The sequence below is a fragment of the Boleophthalmus pectinirostris genome, unplaced genomic scaffold (assembly GCF_026225935.1).
Source record: "Boleophthalmus pectinirostris isolate CB_2022bp ecotype Guang Dong unplaced genomic scaffold, ASM2622593v1 HiC_scaffold_6, whole genome shotgun sequence".
Lineage (NCBI taxonomy): Eukaryota > Metazoa > Chordata > Actinopteri > Gobiiformes > Gobiidae > Boleophthalmus > Boleophthalmus pectinirostris.
The window spans coordinates 15,905,071-15,926,191 of record NW_026571447.1 but is presented as its reverse complement, the minus strand read 5'-3'; the positions used below and the strand labels follow the sequence as shown (position 1 = coordinate 15,926,191).

Sequence of the window (21,121 nt, the reverse complement as noted above, 5' to 3'; positions counted from 1 at the left end):
GGGTTGCATTTCAAAACAATTTGAGACCTCCTACAACATGTGTACCAAATGTACTACTTGCTCTTTTGACACTTCTCAAAAAGTATGACTGATTCCAGCAAAATACAAAAAAGTTAATCTAACATCTTGAAATGTACCTGTGCTGAACCAAAGGCAATCACTTATAAGGGCATCTTTCAGCAATCTTTATAAAGCAGTCTGCATCACTGACATTGCCTAATACCTCACCTGATTTGAGCACATGATGAAACTGAGTGAAGACTATTTTGCTTTCTTTTTGCAGTTTAATGCATCACATCCTGGAATATTATCAAGGAAAATGGCAATGCATATTATGTTTTAAGAGTAGATTCATTTGCATTTTAGTTTAAGAAAAAGCCCTGTAACATTAGATGTTCTTACATATATAGTGCATATACTGTATAAGTATTTATAACATACAATATTCATTGTATTGTGGCAACTCACCAACATACAGCAGAGCATAGGAATAAGTAAACAAGACAGTTTGTTAAAAAAAAAAAAAAAGCATGTAATATGAATGGACATTCTGGAAAAAAAGGGGCGAATAAAGCAAATTTGTTCTTATAAGATCTTAAGCCTTTAAAAAAGAGCACAGATTTTATGAGGATATAACTTAAAATATGGAATTGATAAGTGTAAGGCAAGAGTTTAAGGTTGCTCAGAACAAAAAAGTTGTTTCTTCAATGCTCGGCAGGTTTTTCCAGCAGAGACTTGATATGTTCGTGCAGAGGTTCGCACACAGCCTGATAGCCCTTGGGAGTCAGGTGAAGATAATCGTACATGTCTTGGTGGGAGATACTGCCATCGGAGAGCACAAAGCCAGGATCAACATTAAGAAAAGAGGCGTACGGAAGAGAAGATAAGGCCTCTTGCACCAGTTTGTTCACCATGGCATTTCTCTCACGTAAAGGGTTTGGCATTTTACCTCTTGGGAGCAGACCCTGAAAACACACAAAAACATGGATTTGAAATGAAAAGTTTCTGTATAAGTACTGTACTGTACAAAAGTTATTGAAAACTCCCCCTGATAGGTTGTACCAGTAGCATACCTGAACTTACCTTTACAAGTATTACACAATATACAAGAAGTTTGAATAAAAAAAAAAATACTTGCAATTGTACAATGCCCTTCATTTAAGAAAATGTTTATTTCATCCAAAGATACTTGTCCTATTTTGTGAGAGTTGTGTTATCATTTCTCTTTTTGACATTTGGTATATCAACTTTTATGGTTGATAAAGTAGTTAGAAATATAACTGCTGCTGGTGAGGATTTAAGACATAAGCATGTGGTGTAAAAACAAAAGTATAACATACAAGTACAAGTGTGTGAGCCTGTGGGAGCTTGTTCTTGATGACTTGGACAATAGCCATAATGCCTCCACAGATTTCTTCAGAAGTATGACCATGGTTGTTGGTCCCTACCCACAGAACTATAACCTAAGGGAAAGAATGCAAAAAGAAAACAATGACTCAACTGAATAAAATCGCTGCTTTCAGATCAGTATAAAATAACAGCGAACACAAAGAATCAGTTGTGCCAACAAATCCAGACCTTGGGGCTGATGTTATCAAGTTCACCATTATAAAGTCTCCACAGCACATGTTGTGTTGCATCACCACCGATGCCAAAATTAAGGGAATGTAGAGGTGAAAACAGCTGTCGCCAGATCTGTAAAGGAGACAAAATGAAAATCAAAATAAAAAATACAAATGATGAACTGTCTTAAAACTTAAGCAATGTATGTATTTACTCCAAACTGATGCATCAACTGAATTAGTGAGTCTCCCACAAAAACAACCTCAGGCTCCTTTCCTTTGCCATCAGACACAAAACGTTCATGCTGCAATGGTAAAATGCAGTTAGGGAAAACATTGACCAGGAGTAACTGGAAAATCACTTAAGAATTTTTACTCTCACACACCATGGACATCCACCGTCCATCTCCTTGAATGTCTCCACAAGGGGTGGGTGTGGCGGCGGGGTTTGCATCTTCTGCACTCATGTCTTGGCGCTTCTAGATTTGGTAAAAGCTGCGACTTTGGTATTCTTATTTTTGCACCCGAAGAACTTACAAATACATTACAACAACAAGGCGGGCGATGGTTGAAGAGCAGCTGAGTTAGCTTCAACAGCTAGTTAGCCCTCTTTAATGATGCTAGCAATATACGACAGAGACAGTCAGCTGTAGGTTCCACCAACTGTGTACACTGTTATTTAAGGTTAAATAAGAAACTTAATGCTGAATGAAATCATATCCAGTGTTGGTTCTAAGTATATTACTGGACCTAGCATAAACATAATAAAATTATCGACATCACCCAAATCCAGGAAGTGCACGTTTGATCAATGTCGGCTGTACCACAATTGCCTAGTAGGTGACAAACAATTCTCATTATTGTGCAAGTATAGTGTAAAATGATTAAAATGGCGTTAACGATCTGGTTAAGTGAAATATTAATTGCATACACCGACAAAAAACAGCACACCGCGGATTTAAACATTTAGGGAGAAAAAGATTTGCCCCCTTCTGTGTGAATGGACTCGTCTGGTCCTGGCCGCTCATGCGCACACCTGCGACACGAGGTTGCCGGGCAACGGGATCTCCTCAGGCGAATCAAATCTACTGGAATTTAAGGTAGCTTTATATTCATACTTTTATATGAGCACCTTTGTCATTTGTGTTGTTTTTGTCATCTTTATGGGGATTTAGCAACACCCTCTCTTCACCTAATCTGTCTAAATCTGAAAATGAAGCTCACTTGACAAAACACCTGTTGGAAAACTGTCTAATCAAGAAAGTAAATACGGTACCGCTAAAGAGGTAACAAAGTATTTTGAATACTGCTTGTGTGTCGTGTTTCAACGTTAACCGATTTTCCACAAACTTTACTTTTTTGACTAAACTTTATGAAACTGTCTAAAAGTTAATGTAAACATTACTATTGTTTTAGTTTAAACTAATAATTATAAAAGCATTATAGCAAATTTGAGAATGTCATACACACAGTATCAATTCTTTTAAAAGGATAATAGTTTTGTAATGGTTATTTTTTTACAGAATCTTGTCCAGGATGAGCCATGTGTGTGGGAGACCCTCTTTAGCTAAAGATAAAGCATCAAAAGTTTTTTACAGAAAGATAAAACCAGCCTTTAAAGATGCTTTACCTGTGGGCAAGGCAGGTGCAGATTGCAAATGTAGAAAGTGTAGTAAATCAGAGAGCCAGCAAAGAATGAAGACACTGCGCACCCGCAAAGAGAGGAATCAGATACGAGATGGAGGAAAAGAAGCCCCACGAGCCAAATCTTGTCACCATTACTGCAACCATAAAACCAGCAAAGATGTCTCCTGTGTCCACCAGTGTTTCCATAATACCTTAGATGTACTTCCAAATATTACTCATGTTACACATGAGCCTAGTGTGATAACAGATAGACGTCTCATAGGGCATCACGGCCTCTTTAACCATGAAGTCAAGTCTATTGATATTGAACGCCTGTTGAGTGAGCAGAGGAAACATGATAGATGTGAAAAACTGCAACAAAAAAGCAATACAGAATTTGCCAATCCTTCTACAAAAGAGACTGGATGTTTGTTAGATTCCACAAATGAAGAGACTGTAATATCTAACAGCAAAGATTTACAAACTCCAAGGATATTAAATTATTCCGAAAGGCAAGAGAAGAAAACAATGGAGTCTAATAATCAGGTGTCAGACCTCACACCTGGGCAGAGGCCTCGGAAAACTGCTATTTCTTCAACAGAAACTAACAAAAGTGTCAACTCCTCTGATGTTGTATTTACTGGAATGAAGGAGGCCCAACCTGGAATGTATGCAAACAGTGATTCACACCAGACTCCTGGTAGCTTTAATGAAAACAAGAGTATTTTACCAGGTTCTGTGGAATCTATTATAGAGCGAACTCCACAAAAACATGTATCAGCTAATCCAAGACAAGTCAGTCAGCCCACTCCTTTACTGCCCTCTAGTCCTCCCATGGCAAGAGCATCTAGCAGTCTTATTACACAACAAGAAAACCTGGATGCAGATTCTGTAGCTAAGTCTGTGAAAGCAATAGCAGCCAGTTTATGTAACAGCATTTGTTTTTCACTCTTGGGAAAAAGAGACCTGGTGGCAGAGAGTAGAGAGGCACTAGTAAAAGTACTGCAGGAAAAGCACGGAACGCAACTTAGGAGCAACGTTTTGAAAATCCAGCGAAAATTATATTCTTGTGATGATGCTCAAGAAGAAGGCTCTGAGCTGTGTTGTAGCCCTATATTTGCTAACAGAAAAGAAGGGGCCTTTTCTTCAGGTAATGTAAACTGTGTAAGTTTGTTTACTAGGTTAAATATTGTCTGTAATTTTTATTATTATAATTTTTTTTTTCAGATGAATTCCCAGCACAATCTAAAACCACAGGCTTTACTACATCCTCATTTGAACAAACTGGAAGATTTGTCTTTGACTGGCACTCGAATGACTGGTCCAGCCTACTGGATGAGGTAAGGCATTATACAGAAAACTTAGTAGCATAGTCAAGTCAATCATAATTTTGAGTGAATAAACTAGTCTTTTGTGCTTTCTGTAAAGACCGCAGAATGGTTAGGTACTTCACCTAAGAATCCTGCTGTCCCGGACGGTACCTTCAGTCATAGGACCTCTTCGCAGTTCTCTGTGGATTTTGAGTTTAGAAATGCAATGTCAAGAGAGAGGGACTATTTGTTCTCACCTCCTTTCGGATCATCTTGTGTTGATGAGCCTAAAAACTCTGGTCGTGTAGACGACTTTTTCGCTAGCAGACAAGAACAAGAATTTTCCGTGCCTCAACAAGAACACCAAAATTATATGGCTTTCTCTGACATAACTACAGTGAGTCACAGAAGGAACCCACTTGATAGTATTATGAATAACTACAGCGTTGAACCTCTTCATTCAGAAACAGTACCTTTTCCACACATGCACAGCTCATTTGAAACACAGAAATACTTTGATGGAAAATCTTTCTTTAATGAAATCCCTTATTTTGATCACAAATGCTCCTTTGAGCCTTTCAGCCATGTAAACTTCCCGTTAGACTCCCCTTCTTTCAGACCTGTAGACTTGGCACACTACCCTCCCTCCTACATGCTTGAAAAGGGCCCTATTCTACCCACCAGTTCCTCTTTTCCAAGCCCTGAGCACTGGTCCTTTCCTCCCATGAGACTATACTGAGTTGTGCATTTAAAAAAAAAAAAAAAAAAGGCACACCAGTAAACAATGCTTTGACCAAAGAACAGTGCTTTTTTAATTTATCAAGTTACCTTCACAACATTACAAAGTTTTACATGTAAAAAAGAAACAAAAAATTATGGACTTCCACATATTTTTAGAGCAGATATTTGCTAAGAGGCAAAATTCTGAAACAAGCGATGGAAGTTTTTAGGAAAGCATTGTATGAAGCAAATATTACCATATCTGTATGAAACATTGTATATTCTACTGAGTCTACTATAGGTTAACATCATAAAGAGGCATCATCAGCTCAACACTGATTTCATTTATATTTTAAAAAAGCCATCACAGTTTTATTTACATGCTGATAAATTTCAATAAATGTTTATACAATCAAGGTTGCAAGTAATGTATGTCACCTGATATTTCACACTCGGACTGTGTACTTTTGCACAGGTCATTTTCATATTGGCTGTTCTCCTTCATAGCTCTCCGTAGCTGGGTCCAGAACAGCTTTTGGGCTTGTTCTGGGTGTGTGCAGTCAGAGCCGGGCCACTGCAGATAGGTCTTCTTAAGCATGACCTTTCTCATTCGATGATAGGATGAAATCTGTTGCTCCGAAATAGTCTCCAGGAAAACCGGAAGCAGAACGTCCCTGTGCTCATCAAAGAGGCGATAGCTGGCCAGTTGAATTTCCAATGAACACCACTCACTTCTGAGAAAGTTCCTGCTCACCACACAGATGGTTTTACGGCTGCTGTACACTGCTGAAACAATGTTATCGACAATGTTACGTCCAACCTCAAAGTCTCTGTGATGTAGACAGAGTTTGAAAGAGGACCCGTTTCCCTCCAAGTTGGGCACTAACTGCTCCATAACCCATTGTTCATCAGAGGAATTGTATGAGATAAAAGCGTCGTATACACAGTTTTCTTCCTCATCTCTCAGTCGGCGCCACTGCTCACTAAACCAGGCACGAAACACAAAATAGCTGTACTTAAACGTCCAGTAGAGCTTCACGTAAATAATTGGAAAACTTGTAAAAAGAAAAAGAAAAGCTGCTGTGATGAAACAGAGGTACTGTCCGAGGTCTGCATAACACACCTTAGTATCAAAACTGTAGAATTTATGTTTTGTACTTTCTTGACAGGGGTGGTCATGTAGGAACACCACCTGAACGTTGGCATTGTTCACAGTCCAGTTTTGCAGCTGGGAGTTCTCACAGGTGCAGCTAAGAGGAACATTGCGTATGTCAATGTATTCCAGGTTTGGAAGACTTTCAAGGGTGTCCACATCAATACTATGCATCACATTACGGTTAAGCTGTAATGATTGTAGTTTTGTGAGGTTTCCAAACACTTCTTTTGAGAAATTCTGGAGCCCCATGTTTTCAACTATCAGTCGGGTCAGATTCCTCAAGTTTTTGAACATTCCTGGCTGAAGCTGAACGGCACCCACACAGCAGTAAGTCTAAGTTTAAATATTGCAGCTCTGTCAGATCATCAAAAGCATCTGGTGCCAAATGAGAGATGTGATTGTTTGTGAGATAGAGTTCTTTCAAAGAGTGGAGGCCCCGAAAGAAATATTGGGGTAAGAGAATGAGTCCATAAGGCCGCTGACTGTCTAAACTGAGCTTACTGAGCTGACTGAGATTCATAAATGGTGAACTGGTAGTTTGAGTGAAAAAGCTGATTTTATTGCTTTTAAGGCTTAGCACTTTGAGTTTATCAGAAAATGCGTAGTACTGAGAAGAGTCAATTTCTTTGAGATTGTTGTCATCTAAAATAAGTTTGGACAAACTTGTAAGCCCATGAAAGCCTTGTTTTTCTATACGAGTTATTGTATTTCCTCCAAGGTCCAGTATTTTGAGCTTTCCTAAACTGCTAAATACCCTGCTAAAAATGACTGAAATACGATTTGAATTTAAATTAAGTGTTTTGAGGTTAACTTGGTCTTGAAACAATTCACTGTACAAGTCTCTCATTAGATTATTGTCCAATCGTAGATTCTCAAGATTTCGCAGACCCTCAAAGGCCTTCCTGCTTAACTTTGCAATTGAATTCATGTTAAGAGTAAGACTAACCAAATTTGGTGTATTATAGAAAGCATTGTTACTGACAGAGAGAATCCAGTTGTAGCGATAGCTAATGTCTATGAGATTTTCAAAAATAATTTTTCCTTTGCATGAAACAAGCTCACCAAGATGATTATGCTCTGCTTTAAAAACTTTAATGTCTTTGGTGTGATTGAGAAACAACAGACAGTTTGTGTCCTTCAGTTTGTTTCTTGATAGGCTCACCTGCTCAATGTGTTGAGGACAGTACTGCAGTGATGTCGATGACAGTTGTTGTATCAAATTCAAATTCAGATTCAGATGTGTAATATTTTTTGCTCTTCTACCTAGGACCTTGCATAACTCAACTAAACTGTCATTTGTTAGGCTGGTATTAGAAAAATCAACAGAATTAGGTCTTACGTTACTATTATTTAAAAAATGTATTATACTGACATTTGTGGCTTGCAAACGCAAATGGTTTAAATGGGCTAAATCCACTCCTTCAAAAGCCTCTGTTGAGATCCACGGATTGAAAGACAAATCTAAATATTTCAACTTGCTGAAAAAGGACCGACGGCACCCCAAAGAAGACAAATTATTTCCTTGTATGTACAGGTTAGACAGTGACGGAGGTAAAGAGGCATTAGAGTGGCAGAGAGAGGTCAAACTGTTAAAAGAAACATTCAGGGTTCTCAGATTCTGTAGGTGAGAAACTGCAGAAGCAATTTGGGAAAAATTGTTAAGATTATTCTCCTCTAAATGTAGAATTTGCAGTTTTAAAACTGTTAAAAATATTTGGTTTGGAAGGACTTTTAACTTGTTCAATGTTAGTGCCAGAAAGTTGAGATTTTTTAGGTCTTTGAATAAAAAGGGTTCCAGATGTGATATGTTGTTTGTGCTCAAATTTAACACCTGAAGTTGATGCAGGCTCTGAAAAGCATGTTCACCGAGTGTTGATAGCTTGTTTCGTTCCAGACTGAGCTGTATCAGGTTTGGTAAATGAACAAAGCTCTTGTCCGGAATGTGCCTGATTGGATTAAATGAGATTGTGAGGTTGATTGTAGAAAGCGGCAGGTCACCCACAATTGCAGATATATTTTCCGCAGTCCGTCTCCAACAAGTGAATGTTTTTCCATAGTCTTTATTAATGCAGTTGTTAAAGCTGTAACTGGTGACAAGTTGAACAGCGTGGAGCACAGCAGTAACTACCAGCAGCTGACAGGTATGACTTGTCATCACTCTCTTCAGACCCGCAATCATTGTTAACGCATTTATACTTTTCAATGACACTGAAATATAAAAAAAGGGTTAACTTGTAGTCATTGTAAAAATTAATTATGGTAACAAATCATAATTTTATGCTTTAAGGAATTAAAGTCTCATTAAAACCTGAGTTGAATCTACAGTATGTATATACATAAATCAAATGCCTTACCTTGACCAGATATTTTGGCAGTTTCCAGGTGCATTATTGCTTTGTTTCTCATGTACAAAATAAGTCTGTTTTGTTATATCTTACTTCCTCATGATCCACTTTCATATCTCTTTTATTCTTACACACTTCTCCAGTTTTTATTTACCACACATTATATTATATATAGTGCTGTCATGCGATTAAAAAAATTGAGAGATTAATTATGATCTGTAATTAATTAATCTAATTAATCTCTTTTTAATCTCCCCTAAAAAATGCAGAGAAAAGCCTTCAAGTTGAGGTATTTTCATTTAAATTCATTATTACATTATTGTGGCAGATCAAAAGACTGATATAGAACAAAAAAAAGTGACTTTATAAAGTCATTTATTGTTTAACAAATCTCTCCAAATTGACTGTTGAGCCCAAGTCTCCATGAATAAGAAACTGTTTGCTGTAAAGTAGCAAAGATGAGGAAATCTGAACATAATAACTTTTGTTTACTTAAAGACAATAAAAAGTCCAGTCTTTCCTTAACCATATTAAAAATATTATTGATAGAGAAATGCTTTATATATGAGATCACTGGTTTTAGTTCTGGTTTTAGTCCTGGTTTAGTCCTGGACTGGGTTAGTCCCGGTTTTAGTCTTGGTGTTAGTTCTGGTTTAAAGGCGCACAGGAGGAAGCGCAGTTTTCGCAGCGTACGCGAGAAAACGTACGCGGCGCACGGGAGCACGTCGGTGTCCGCGCAGTAACTACGGAAAGAAACGTGGTCCGCGCGTTCTCAGGTTAATGACGATGATGAAGGTGTGTGTGTGTGTGTATTTGTATTTGAGTGTGTTTGTGTGCGTGTCCCCTCATGTGGCAGGTCACTATAGGACAGTAGTGCAGACATCATGAGCCTATGCAGGTTGTTTTCACCAGTGACATTAAGTTGTAGGCGATTTTATATTTGTTATTTTCTTTTATATTTCACGTTGGGAGAATAATTTCCAAGACACGAATGTGTTTTTCCCTGTGCACTGCTGCCTCTGTTCTACTGGCTCTTCGACCTCGTCCATTGTGCGACTAACGCCGGCAAACGTTAACATGACGTTTACATCGCTCTTACTGCGCGCGTTTTGTGTGGGTTTCCGGCAATGAGTGGAATTACCAAAATAAAAAAATAATGAATGTGTTTTTTGTGTGTGTGTGTTGTCCCAACAACACATAAAAACAGATTTTATAATAAAGCAACTCGCATACAGAAACTGTAAAGTTAGAGATTAAAAATGAGATTAACGCGATTAAAAAACATAACACGCTAAATATGACTGTAATTAATTAATCGCAATTAACGTGATAATTTGACACCCCTAATTATATACAAACGTGCCTCGCTATATTTGACTTGTAATACTATGTATGTGTTATTCTAACCCAGTAACAGAAAATACCAAATAATGATGGATAGATAAATACTTAATTGGAAAATAAAACTTCTACCAGAAAATGCTCAAAACTCACAATTTTTTTTATTTCAGTTGGCTTGAGAAGAAAATGTATTTAATATAAATCTTAACATTTCTCACTGTTAAATAGAAATTGATACATAGCATTTCTTTAAGCGGATGAGCTGCAGTATTTACATTTTCAAATAAATAATGTGCATATTTCAAAATAAAAAAAATGTAAATGTCTCTTTTGTTCTTTGTCATGCACTGGGTGGTGCTGTTTATCTGGACTGAAACTTATTTCTCAGTATATAATTTATAATTGGCCTACTCTCTATTTTTTGATAATTTCCTCACATGTTCATTATGGTTCATTTTTATGGTGATTTCCACGGGCATCAAACCTATATTTTAGTGCCCTCTTATCTTCTGCTCTCGCGCCATCTGACATAATCCACAAAGCGGGCAACATGACATGACCACCCAGTCGTCACACACCGAGCCCTGTATGGAAGCACAGTAATGTCAGCTCTCATTGTCTCATTTTCAACAATATGTATAATGCAGTAGTTTGTAGTATTCAATAGGCCTGTCATGATAACAAATTTTGAAGTGCGATATATTGATGAAGAAAATATAGATGTTAAACAATAATATTGAAACCAAACCATAAAGCAGAATTATACCAAAAACACTTTTAAATGTACAATATTGTTAAAAAAAAATACTGCAATGAATAAATATCAGAATGTATCACTTAAGTAGTTTGTTTGTATCAGTGAGTCATAGAAGTTAATAATTCAACCTTCGACAGCACAAATCTCAGCGTAATATAGAAAGATAACAAAAATTTCCCATGATACTGAATACTGACTCCTCCAAAATTAGTTGTATATGACAGATTGTAATTTTGTAAGTCAATATAGTATTTATCATGACAGGCCTAGTATTCGACTTCACACATTTTTTTATATATTTTTTTATTTGCCAACACCAATATTTAGAAAAACAGACAATAATTGGAAATGAAACACATAAAAAAATAAATAAAATACTTACGCTAATGTGATATCTGCTGCGAATGCTTGTCCTCAGAGCGATCATGGCACCTGGGAGGAATGGGATGCAGCAGCTATCCCCATTGTCCTGGGCAACCTTACAGCCCAGAATGCACGGGATGAAGGTGGCACACAAACCTACAGCAAAACAGGGCATTGAACTACACCTGCCTTTCAAAAACGTTCAGGTAAGACTACACAATCGCACTTACAAATGCCGCAGTCATCACAGCAGTCGCACACATTGGAGTTCCAGTCCGAGGTGTTAGAAGATACAGTGTACTGCGTCACTGTGACCTGAGGCTGGGTGTTGATCACGTTCGGCTGGTAGGCCATAACTGCTGAGAAAGCCCCAAAGAAGAAGAAGAAGAAAAAGACTAAATTAAACATGCTATAGCTTCCATGACAGCACATCTTTCAGAAATCCCTATAGTTTAAAAACAGGTCAGAACTCTGCGGTATTTTGTGTTTAACTGGCAGATTTGTTGGCCTGGTTTGTGGTTAATATCTATCCACATGAAACAAGAACTGGCACAAAGCTCAGTGTCTTTGCTGTCAGTATAAATAAACAGATTTTTTTTTTTAGTTTTTTGTTTTTGCAATAATCTCAGAAAGTGGTGCCATTATTCAACACTAGAGATGTGATTGTTGTCAGTTGAAAGGATTTGACATGAGATTAATATTGCAGATTTGTGAAGCCAACCTCAAATGAATAATGATGGAGTTCAGCATTTGTGGATTTCTATTTTGGATATTTCTTCTAAGAACACTAAATCTTCCATAGAGTTACATAGACCCTCACCCACCATCTGACATTATGGGATCATCAAATCTTGTTAAATACACATTAAGAATACTTTTGAAACTTACCTTTTTAAAAGTCTTTTCAAATATATGCCTTGTGTTGCTAATTATCAGGTCCTGACCAAGCAGCCAAGAGCTTGTCCATAGCTCTTATACTCAGTATGACATCACCCCTGTGTCCTCTTGAGTCCAGTTTCTATGCTGATACGATGTGGCCAGCGATTGAAAAGCTGAACCTTTCAAAAGACACAACAAAAATGTTTGATTTAGGGGTGTATATCCACTCTTTGCATGGGAGTGCCTATTGCTATTTTATCTTCAGAGCCTGACTAACAAAGGAGCCATGTTGTCCATATTTGCCTTTAAATGGGTTTGCTTTTAGTGCAGGTGTGCTATGTGTACACACTGTGGGTCAATACGTATAGAAAATATGTCTAAAATGAGTCAAAAGTAGCAATCTGTGTGTAGCATTTGGACATTATAGGCAGCAAGGGAATAGGAATTACATTGATATCAAGGCATCTTGATATCATCTTAAATTGTCCGAACCCTGCACATCTATGAAAATTTGACAGTTAAATTCTGAATTGCGGTTTGTCTCTTGTCAAGCTTGTTTTTTTTGTTGTTGTTTTTTTTGTTTTGTTTTTTATTTATTTATTTTTTTTACTTTTACAACTAATAGGATTTCACAATAATAAGAAAACCCGCCAATCTCCCAGCCAAGACACAAGAGGCCCATCTGTTGCATTACTCAATCAACTGTAAAACTGAAACTCCTATTTGTCTGGTACAAATATGACTCATTTTAGTGTTGCATTTTATTGAACCATAATATTAAGTGCACATTCTATTCATATTATATTATATTCCATACAATTTTAAACACCAAAACACTGCTCGTGTGACTTCAGGTATTCACATTTTCGTCTTTAATCTCTACTTCAATTAAATCAAATAGCCCTACATCAAATACTTATTCAGAGAAACTGATGTCATGCTGTAGACCTAGGTCTTGTTAATGTGTGAGTTACTTTTATCTGATATTATTACCAAAGATTTCCTGCCTGTTCCTTTTTAAGGCTATCTCTAGATGCTGCAGGTTCCGTGTGTTGGATATCATCATCTCTCTTATTGTTTTTGGGTTTCCTGTAAAAGTGAAGACCAAGTGAGGTAATATATAGTTTAGGGAGATTTTTTATATGTCAGAAATGTTTATTCAAAATCATTTTTCCTTGAACTAATGCTTTGTTTGTTGACAGAAGTTTAAAATGAAAAAAAAGTGGAGTAGGACGTAACAGTTTGCAGAAACATTTGTAGATTGTTTGGTCATGTGCCATCAGTCTCAGAGACATTTCTTTTTTCTAAATGCATGTTTCACTATATTTCCTCTCACACTCATCAATTCCTACGTCTTTGTTTGCATCTGTCTAAAGGACTCAGTTCCTGAATTTACAACTTCTTCTTTCTGGACCTCTCTTCTGGACAAATAGGACAAATATAGTGAAAGAAAGGGGATCTTTGACTAGTTTGTTCAAGAACTGCAAGCATTCTCTGTCTCGTACTAGATTACAAGTGTTCTGTGTGCCTTTGAGAAAAAAACAAAAAACAAAGCTATGGATGAGGTGATGCCAACCACAGAGGACTATTGGGTGAGTGTTTTTTACATATGTGCCAAACTTTGTGCATGCATTATTCTCTAGAATTTTTGGGTCCTGTCTGCATTCTGGGTAGTTGAATTATTAATTATGAAAATCTTGCTAATGTGGACAGAAGGTACAAGAAGGTAGGAATAAGAATACAGGCATTACTCAGTTTCAACAAATACAGAACCCTTTAAATCTAAGGGGACAATATATGAAAAAAATATATTGCACCAATTTATCACATTCAACAAACTGAATAGTGGAACCTATTTTACAATAAGTAAGAGAATATGGGAAAAAGACAAGCTCACTGCTTCTTTGGTCACAATAATGTTATATTTAAGAAAAACTGTAGATCTAAGCCTGTACAGACTTTTTCAGTTCAGACTATTTAAAAAAATCTGTGCAAATATTTGCATGTTGCAATAACATGTTTTAGTTTTCTTGTACTCAGCATATACATTCTTAGTATACTCAAAGTAAGAGAATCATGAACCTGTTCTGTTTTTTTTTGTTTTTTTTCTGCAGCCGGAGGACTATGATAACTATACATACATTAACCCAGACTTCATTGCTGCCCCCTGCAGCCAGGCTGATGCGTATGGTTTTGCCCAGAGGTATTCCCCTGTGATGTACAGTCTGGTGTTTGTACTGGCGCTGGTGGGGAACATCCTGGTCCTCTGTGTCATCCGCCGCTACAGAAGCTCTCAGAGTGGTGGGGCCTGTGCCTTCTCCCTCACAGACACATTCCTGCTTCATCTGGCCATTTCTGACCTGCTACTGGCCTTCACCTTACCACTGTTTGCTGTGCAATGGGCTCATGAGTGGGTGTTTGGATTGGCCGTTTGTAAGATCTCTGGGGCCTTGTTCTCTCTCAATCGCTACAGTGGTATCCTGTTCCTTGCCTGTATTAGTTTTGACAGATATCTGGCTATTGTTCATGCCATTAGTTCTGGCTGGAAGCGCAACACATGCCATGCGCAAATCGCCTGTGCTTTTATCTGGGTTCTTTGCCTCGGCCTTAGTGCAGTGGATATTGTTTATAAACAGGTTGTGCAGGTGGAAGCTGGAACATCCAAGACTCTTCTCCTTTGTCAGGTATGGTTCCCAGAGAAGTCAACACAGTGGCAAATTGGGCTGCAGCTGGTCAGTGTGATCCTGGGCTTTGGACTCCCTCTGTTGATAATGCTGTATTGCTACATCCGGATCTTCAGATCTCTGTGCAATGCCACACGCAGACAGAAGCGCAAGTCTCTGCGTCTCATTGTGTCCCTGGTGTCCGTGTTTGTTGTGTGCTGGGCCCCGTACAGCTGCTTCCAGTTGACGGACAGCCTACTGAAGCTGGAGCTACTCACCCCCTCCTGTGGCCTGGGCCGAGTGCTTGACATTGGGACTCTGATCACAGAGAGTGTGGGGCTATCCCACTGTGCACTAAACCCATTGCTCTATGGCTTTGTAGGTGTGAAGTTCAGAAGGGAGCTGGCCCGCATGTGCAAAGGTTTACTGATAGAGCAAGGCTGGTTGGGGATGGAGGCTTGGAGACCCAGAAAACCACGAAGAACCACAGGGTCATGCAGCTCTGCAGACAGTGAAAATACGTCTTATTCTGTTATGGTTTAAAGATGATCAGATGAGGAAATGAAGGTGGATAGTCACCACATTCAAGAGTGACAAAACTGTAAAGTCTTTTTAAGGAATATATTTATGTGCAGCTTATGGCTCTGTTTATGATTTGTTGAATGCAAAGTGGTAAAGAATGAAAGCTTGATTTCCAGTACATGAAAGTGACATTTGAATCATCACAAATGTCTGCATGTCAAATGTTGTGAAACTTCTTCATTTCATTTCAGAAAGGCTTGTTCAGCAACAAGTTGCAGCTTTTACACACATTGCGACATTTGATTATGAAAGTTCTCACAACCTTGAGTTTAAATGAAGTATGTTTTTTTGTTGATGATTTTAGTAGAAGAGATTACTGTAAAGTAAACATTCAGTCTTTTGTTTTTGTATATTTTTTAAATAAAACAAACTAAATATTGAATAGTTTTCAGTAATTTCAGTAATTTCCCAGTTTTAATTGTTTAGACTATGTTATGATTAAATTCAAGTACTAAGATACATAAAAAGCAGTAGAACAGGTTATTATTTCTTTTCATTTTTATTAGTGATAAATTTTGCATATCCCGTATTTATTATCCCAGTTACTTTTTGGAGACAAAACATCAAACTAAATAATGCTAAATTATTAATTTCATGTGTGATGGGTTCAGCATCTTAAAATAAAAATATTTTTCTGTTTGATTATAAGGATGTATAAAGATTAAAAGGATGGAAGAATTCAGAATGTCAGAATCCTTGTAAAAGTAAGTATTCAAATATTAGGTAAAAAATATTCTGTTATGATGACATTTTTTGTACTACAAGATTTAAAACGCTAATCGTGTCTCGCTGAGGAGATCTGTAATTGGTGCAGGGATGTGCTGATGTGTATGTAGGAGACCTAAACTTAACTTCCAAATAACCCAAGTAGTTGCAAAAGAAAAAAAACGGAACAGAATTTTTTCAGTCAAGTCGAACAAAACCACCCAGCACCATCTGCTGGACTATTTTGTTTACTGCGCTTTGTTTTACCCCGTCTGCTTTGTTCAGCGCTCGTCAAATCCAAAGTGTGTGACGCACAAATCAGAAATGTAACACAAGTCCCCTTCAAATTAAATGTTTATTTGAAATTCACAATTTAGTTATCGATAAGAAGTCTGGAGATTCGTGACATTGTTTCTGGAGAGCTGTTGATTTGCTATGTGGACATATGTTTATCTTAAATGGGGAACTTGACCGCAGTTGTACAATATTGACTACAATCTTATGTTTTTTTTTATTCTGAAATCTCATCAGTCGTGTGTGTCCGATTGTCGGGCGTTTGGTTTTCGGTAAATGTGTATGATCGAGCGTAGATCATGTTCTGGCCGTGCGGCGGACTCCAAAACAAACAAGTGTGAATAAACTCAACGCTTGGTAAGTGCTTTTTTTTTTTCGAAATACCTACACAGGACATACAAAAATACTAAAATATCCAAGCGCATTTATAGGACGTAGGCTACAACTCCTCCTTTGACCATGACATATGCACGCTTTGTCTGTTTACAATGGTTAAGTATTCACCTATTCAGTAAATACATCGTGTCTTTCAAACTCGTTCTCGACGCTAACACATTTCTAGTTTCGTTTGACGAGCGTAAACAGCTGCAGTGTCTCCCTCCAAAAGGCGTCGTTCCCGTGAACCCTGCGCCCTGGTTGAGACAGATCTGTTCAAGCTTGTGTGTATTGTCAATATTAAACCGCAGACTCAATGTCTCGCGAGTTTTGAATGCAGCTATCGTAGTATTACAGGTTTTATCCACTATTTACCGGTATAGTTATTACACCATCATTCATGTGACTCAATATGTTTCCAAGTACCTAACTTTACGCGCGGCGATGTCAGCTGACTTACTTCCTGTTGCTATAAAATGTTGTCAAAATCTACTGCGCAGCGACGTATGTAGAAGAGCTACATATAGAAGAAGTATAAATTTGACAATGACAAACTTGTGCTTTCCAAACTCACTCTGAAAATGTTGCCTCATTCCGGACTCAGTGACATCACCATGTATGGATTTTCCCAACAGGGAGGTTTGAGGAATATCATTTCACACTCATGACATTTAGAAAGAAGTCTGTAAGAGGCACCACTGTGTATTTAAAGTATCTCTCATCACTTGTTTTTTGTTTTACCAGATAATGGAACTGGAAGTGGATCTTGGTGGCATATTTCTCCATAATGGCACTTATGACTATGACACTGACTACACATATGAAGATGAGCTGGAGTCAAGAGGAGCGGCGGCAGTGCTTATCCCTCTCCTGTTCTCCATAGTCTTGGCTTTTGGCGTCCTTGGTCATACTCTTGTCATGGTGTTTCTGGGCCTGAAGAGACAGAGTTGGAGCATCTCAGACATCTTCGTGCTCCATCTGGGTTTAACTGATGTCATTCTCCTGATCACACAGCCTTTCTGGGCTGCTCAGACTGCTCTTCGCCTGGGATGGTGCTGTGGCGTGTTCTGGTGCAGGATCAATGGAGCTTTGTTTAATGTAAGTACTAAACACTGTGAAAGGAAAGTGAAAGAAAGTATTGTTTTTCTTGTTAAGGTGTTTCTTTAGTTTCTTTATTGTTGATACAGCCTTGGTTCCTCTGTCGAGTTAAGAATGTGGATTTTTATATCTTTAAAAAGTTCAATAAAAAAACAAAAACTCTGAAAGCACCCATTCATTACCTGTGAAACTGTTTATCAGGAAGGTCTTGTAATTTTTACTTTTAAATGTTAGTTACACAATATACTTTCTCAAATGTTCTCTTCAGTCATTCACATGGCAAAAATGTATTTTATAATAAAAAATGTAAGTACCAGTAAGTAAGAAGTTATAAGTAAGATACTGAAAGTATAGTATAGTATCCTCTTGAACATCAAATATAAACTCAGTAAAGTACCTGTAGGTTATATTTTTTACCTAATACCGTATGTGTATGTAATGTATCTATCAGAGGTGCATTGTCTACAGTACTTCTATGTAACAAACACTATGTAATATGGTAATAAGGCCAGTTAGTCAGTCAGTACGTCTACTTACTCTGTAGGGCTGTGCCACTATTTAAACTTTACTCAAATCGAGATCTAATTATTAAACATGGTCAACAATATGCATAGAGCCTTTTAATCAAGATTATCCTCTGTCAGTAACAGCATGTGGTTTGCAGAGTTCATTTCATCAATAAATTAGACTTTTTTCTACAGTTTCTTAACATCTATCTTACCCGACAATAAGGCTGAAAGCTATTTAATGTACCTTTTGTACCTGTGATGAGAAAAAATGAAGTCTAATAAAAATATGGTTTATCTATGAGGAAGAAATATTAGAATATTCAAAATGCAAATATCATCTTAAATAAATTTCACCTCTCTTTATTGATTTAAAATTATTTTTTGTGTCTTACTTGACACTTTGTTGCACTATGCTTCGAAAACTTCCTTGTGGATTTCTAGGAAGTGGTGTGAGGAAAGAAGAAGGGAAAGTTCAACAAGAGTGTGTTTTTACTTTTATTTTCCTTTTGCAGATCAGCTTCTACTGTGGCATGCTCCAACTGCTGTGCATTGCCGGGGAACGGTACCTGAACATAATTCGCTCTGTCCAACTGTTTACCCAGAAGAAACCATGGCTAACCCACATCGTGTGTCTGGTCATTTGGCTTGTTTCTATTCTTTTGAGTATCCCTGACTGGGTTTCAATGCTTTATATTCAAGAAAAGAATATGGATGGTGAAAACCTTTGCTCCTGCTTTGCCAATATTTATCGATCAAAATGGCAAATACCAGCCCGGGTCATACACCATGTGACCTTCCTACTTCCAGTCATACTTCTCACCATCTTCTTCTACTATATCCTGAAGCAGATACAGGACTCTGCAAAAGCATGTGAGAGGTTACGATCTATGAAGTTAATTCTTGTCCTTGCTCTTGTCTTCTTTCTCTGTTGGACACCATACAACATCTCACTTATCATTGACACTTGGAAGAGCCGATCGAAAACGTATGTACCAGGAAAAATGACTCTCTTGGCTACGTTAGCTTTAGCCTGTGTCCACGCCTGCCTCAGACCTCTCATCTATTTTGGACTTTGTGAAAAATTTCGAGAAAAGACACTAGCTGCTGCCAAATGTGGACTTGAAGACTTGAATGGGGATTTGTGGGACTTGGGAGTGGGGAGTGAGAATATGCCTGATCAGAGTAGTAATCCAGAGGAGATGAAGCAGATAAATAGTATGGGGCAACAGTCAGATAAGGTATGAGATATGAATGACATGGGGTTAAAACCATTATTCACTAGTGACCTTAAGAGGAAACTGAAGGGAAGTAATGTCATGCGGTGGGTGGAGGGACTGTTGCCCTGTAATGATGACAGATGAATAGTTATATAAACTAACCACACTCAGCACTTTATATGAGAAACATTTATGAGAAACATTTAGTTACATCGGTCAAAAAACTTCAGTATCAAAAGCATTCAATTTGAGACACATTTGTATTATATTTTTTCTGTATAGATTATGTAAAACCAACATTTTGTACTGAGCAACATTTGGACTTAATACAAAATATAGGATTATTGTTGTTTTTATATATAAGTAAGTAAGTAAGTCTTTATTTATATATTGCTTTTCACAGTCATATGTCACAAAGACGCTTTACAGAGCATTTTATAGATTCATTATTCTTTTTCTCCACACCCGGTGGTATATATTGAAATGTATTGGTCACATGGTCAGAAAATTCCTATTTTCACCCACCCCCCCTATGGGTGGCCACTGCTGTGTAAATAAGTATGATAAAAAAAAATATATATATAATTAAATCAGACTTCAGGTCATTAATTTATGGGTTTAAACATATCATAATTTTTCAATAATAAAAACACATAAAATCGACTTGTTTTGGTGAAAAGCAACAATAAAAAGACAAAGACTCTGATCTTCAGTTTTGAACAGGCAATAATAATGTTCTACATGTGTAGCCACATACTAAATATCACATAGGGGAGGTAAAAGAATGATAATAGAATTGTGGTGTTTTTGCTCCAAACCACTGTAGCATTTATTTTACACAAGAATCGTGTGAAACATGGGAACCGTGAGTTTCTGTTGTATTGTTTTAAATGTAACAAATTTGCTAAGCTATTAAGGTATAACAGGAGGGTATTTGCAAATATCTGTTTAGCAATGGCAAATGGGTGGTGTGTTTTTCATTATCCAAGTTTTAATTCACCAATTTGTAAATACCGCTAAATATTGCTAAACATATTTGAACTGCAGAAGGCATTTAACAGGGAGTTTCCCCTCTGGTAAATCCTGCATTCATTTTTGACTTGTTTGGTCTGACTGGGTTTCAGCAAATTATGATGTCAGAGTCATCTGACCATGAGCAAATCTGGGGGAATTATGGTAAATAGCATATTCTTTCAGCTGCATTCCCTTAGTAATAAATGCACTGTGTTTGCTATGCATTCATATTGAAAAAGCAGCCTGGAGTGAGAAAACAGTGGTAAAAACACAATTAATAGGCTAACTGCTACCATTTTGTATTGTAGTCTCTGGGGGATGCTACAAGTGATTATGTGTATTATTTATGTACATGTTTATTTTCTTTTAAATAAACTTGAAAATTGTAGAGGACTATTTTACCTATTTATTTTACAGTTATATAAAAAAAGTTCAATATTGTACAGGAATGTATTATTTTAATTGTTAATAGTGTATAAGTTGAAGTGATTAAGTCTGTGACAGCTAACAGCAGAAAGAGTTATTTATCACACCTAGATTAATATATACACAAAGGTTCACATCCTGTTTTGACACTTTAGTAACAACAGTAACTATAGTAACAT

At 37.3% G+C, this 21,121-nt stretch overlaps 6 protein-coding genes across 9 annotated transcripts; 3 read left to right on the top strand and 3 right to left on the bottom strand.

The window, feature by feature from the left end:
* Positions 1-332: 332 nt before the first annotated feature.
* Positions 333-2,400, bottom strand: pafah1b3 (platelet-activating factor acetylhydrolase, isoform Ib, gamma subunit). The gene is made up of 5 exons (XM_020940366.2): positions 1,949-2,400; positions 1,778-1,867; positions 1,579-1,695; positions 1,341-1,463; positions 333-965 (listed from the first exon to the last, which is right to left on the bottom strand). The coding sequence occupies exons 1-5, from the start codon at positions 2,027-2,029 to the stop codon at positions 705-707; spliced, it is 672 nt and encodes a 223-aa protein (XP_020796025.1). The 5' UTR covers positions 2,030-2,400; the 3' UTR covers positions 333-704.
* A 163-nt stretch (positions 2,401-2,563) lies between these two features.
* On the top strand, positions 2,564-5,634 carry si:dkey-250k15.4 (uncharacterized). Of its 2 annotated transcripts, XM_055163229.1 has the most exons (5): positions 2,576-2,662; positions 2,738-2,848; positions 3,086-4,338; positions 4,416-4,528; positions 4,617-5,634. In XM_055163229.1, exons 1-5 carry the CDS (start codon positions 2,589-2,591, stop codon positions 5,235-5,237), a joined length of 2,172 nt encoding a protein of 723 aa, XP_055019204.1. In that variant the 5' UTR covers positions 2,576-2,588; the 3' UTR covers positions 5,238-5,634. The 2 variants fall into 2 exon arrangements, with proteins under 2 accessions (XP_055019205.1, XP_055019204.1); XM_055163230.1 differs by lacking the exon at positions 2,738-2,848 and having other exon boundaries at positions 2,564-2,662.
* Positions 5,615-8,755, bottom strand: tlr21 (toll-like receptor 21). The gene is given in 3 exon segments (XM_020940533.2): positions 5,615-6,704; positions 6,706-8,582; positions 8,729-8,755. Coding segments are annotated over 2 exon segments (2,922 nt in total). The 5' UTR covers positions 8,554-8,582; positions 8,729-8,755; the 3' UTR covers positions 5,615-5,630.
* Positions 8,756-10,303: 1,548 nt separating this feature from the next.
* Positions 10,304-17,034, bottom strand: cnfn (cornifelin). Of its 2 annotated transcripts, XM_055163233.1 has the most exons (6): positions 16,808-17,034; positions 13,053-13,148; positions 12,069-12,238; positions 11,411-11,539; positions 11,200-11,336; positions 10,304-10,644 (listed from the first exon to the last, which is right to left on the bottom strand). In XM_055163233.1, the coding sequence occupies exons 4-6, from the start codon at positions 11,532-11,534 to the stop codon at positions 10,552-10,554; spliced, it is 354 nt and encodes a 117-aa protein (XP_055019208.1). In that variant the 5' UTR covers positions 11,535-11,539; positions 12,069-12,238; positions 13,053-13,148; positions 16,808-17,034; the 3' UTR covers positions 10,304-10,551. The 2 variants fall into 2 exon arrangements, with proteins under 2 accessions (XP_055019208.1, XP_020796197.1); XM_020940538.2 differs by lacking the exons at positions 13,053-13,148; positions 16,808-17,034 and adding an exon at positions 14,201-14,211.
* Positions 12,759-15,633, top strand: cxcr3.2 (chemokine (C-X-C motif) receptor 3, tandem duplicate 2). Its single transcript, XM_020940443.2, has 2 exons — positions 12,759-13,651; positions 14,174-15,633. Exons 1-2 carry the CDS (start codon positions 13,616-13,618, stop codon positions 15,263-15,265), a joined length of 1,128 nt encoding a protein of 375 aa, XP_020796102.2. The 5' UTR covers positions 12,759-13,615; the 3' UTR covers positions 15,266-15,633.
* LOC110174310 (C-X-C chemokine receptor type 3-like) lies at positions 16,503-20,904 on the top strand. 2 transcript variants are annotated; one of them, XM_020940394.2, is made up of 3 exons: positions 16,503-16,660; positions 17,423-17,776; positions 18,798-20,904. In XM_020940394.2, exons 2-3 carry the CDS (start codon positions 17,426-17,428, stop codon positions 19,527-19,529), a joined length of 1,083 nt encoding a protein of 360 aa, XP_020796053.1. In that variant the 5' UTR covers positions 16,503-16,660; positions 17,423-17,425; the 3' UTR covers positions 19,530-20,904. The 2 variants fall into 2 exon arrangements, with proteins under 2 accessions (XP_020796053.1, XP_055019206.1); XM_055163231.1 differs by lacking the exon at positions 16,503-16,660 and adding an exon at positions 17,148-17,317.
* Positions 20,905-21,121: the final 217 nt, after the last annotated feature.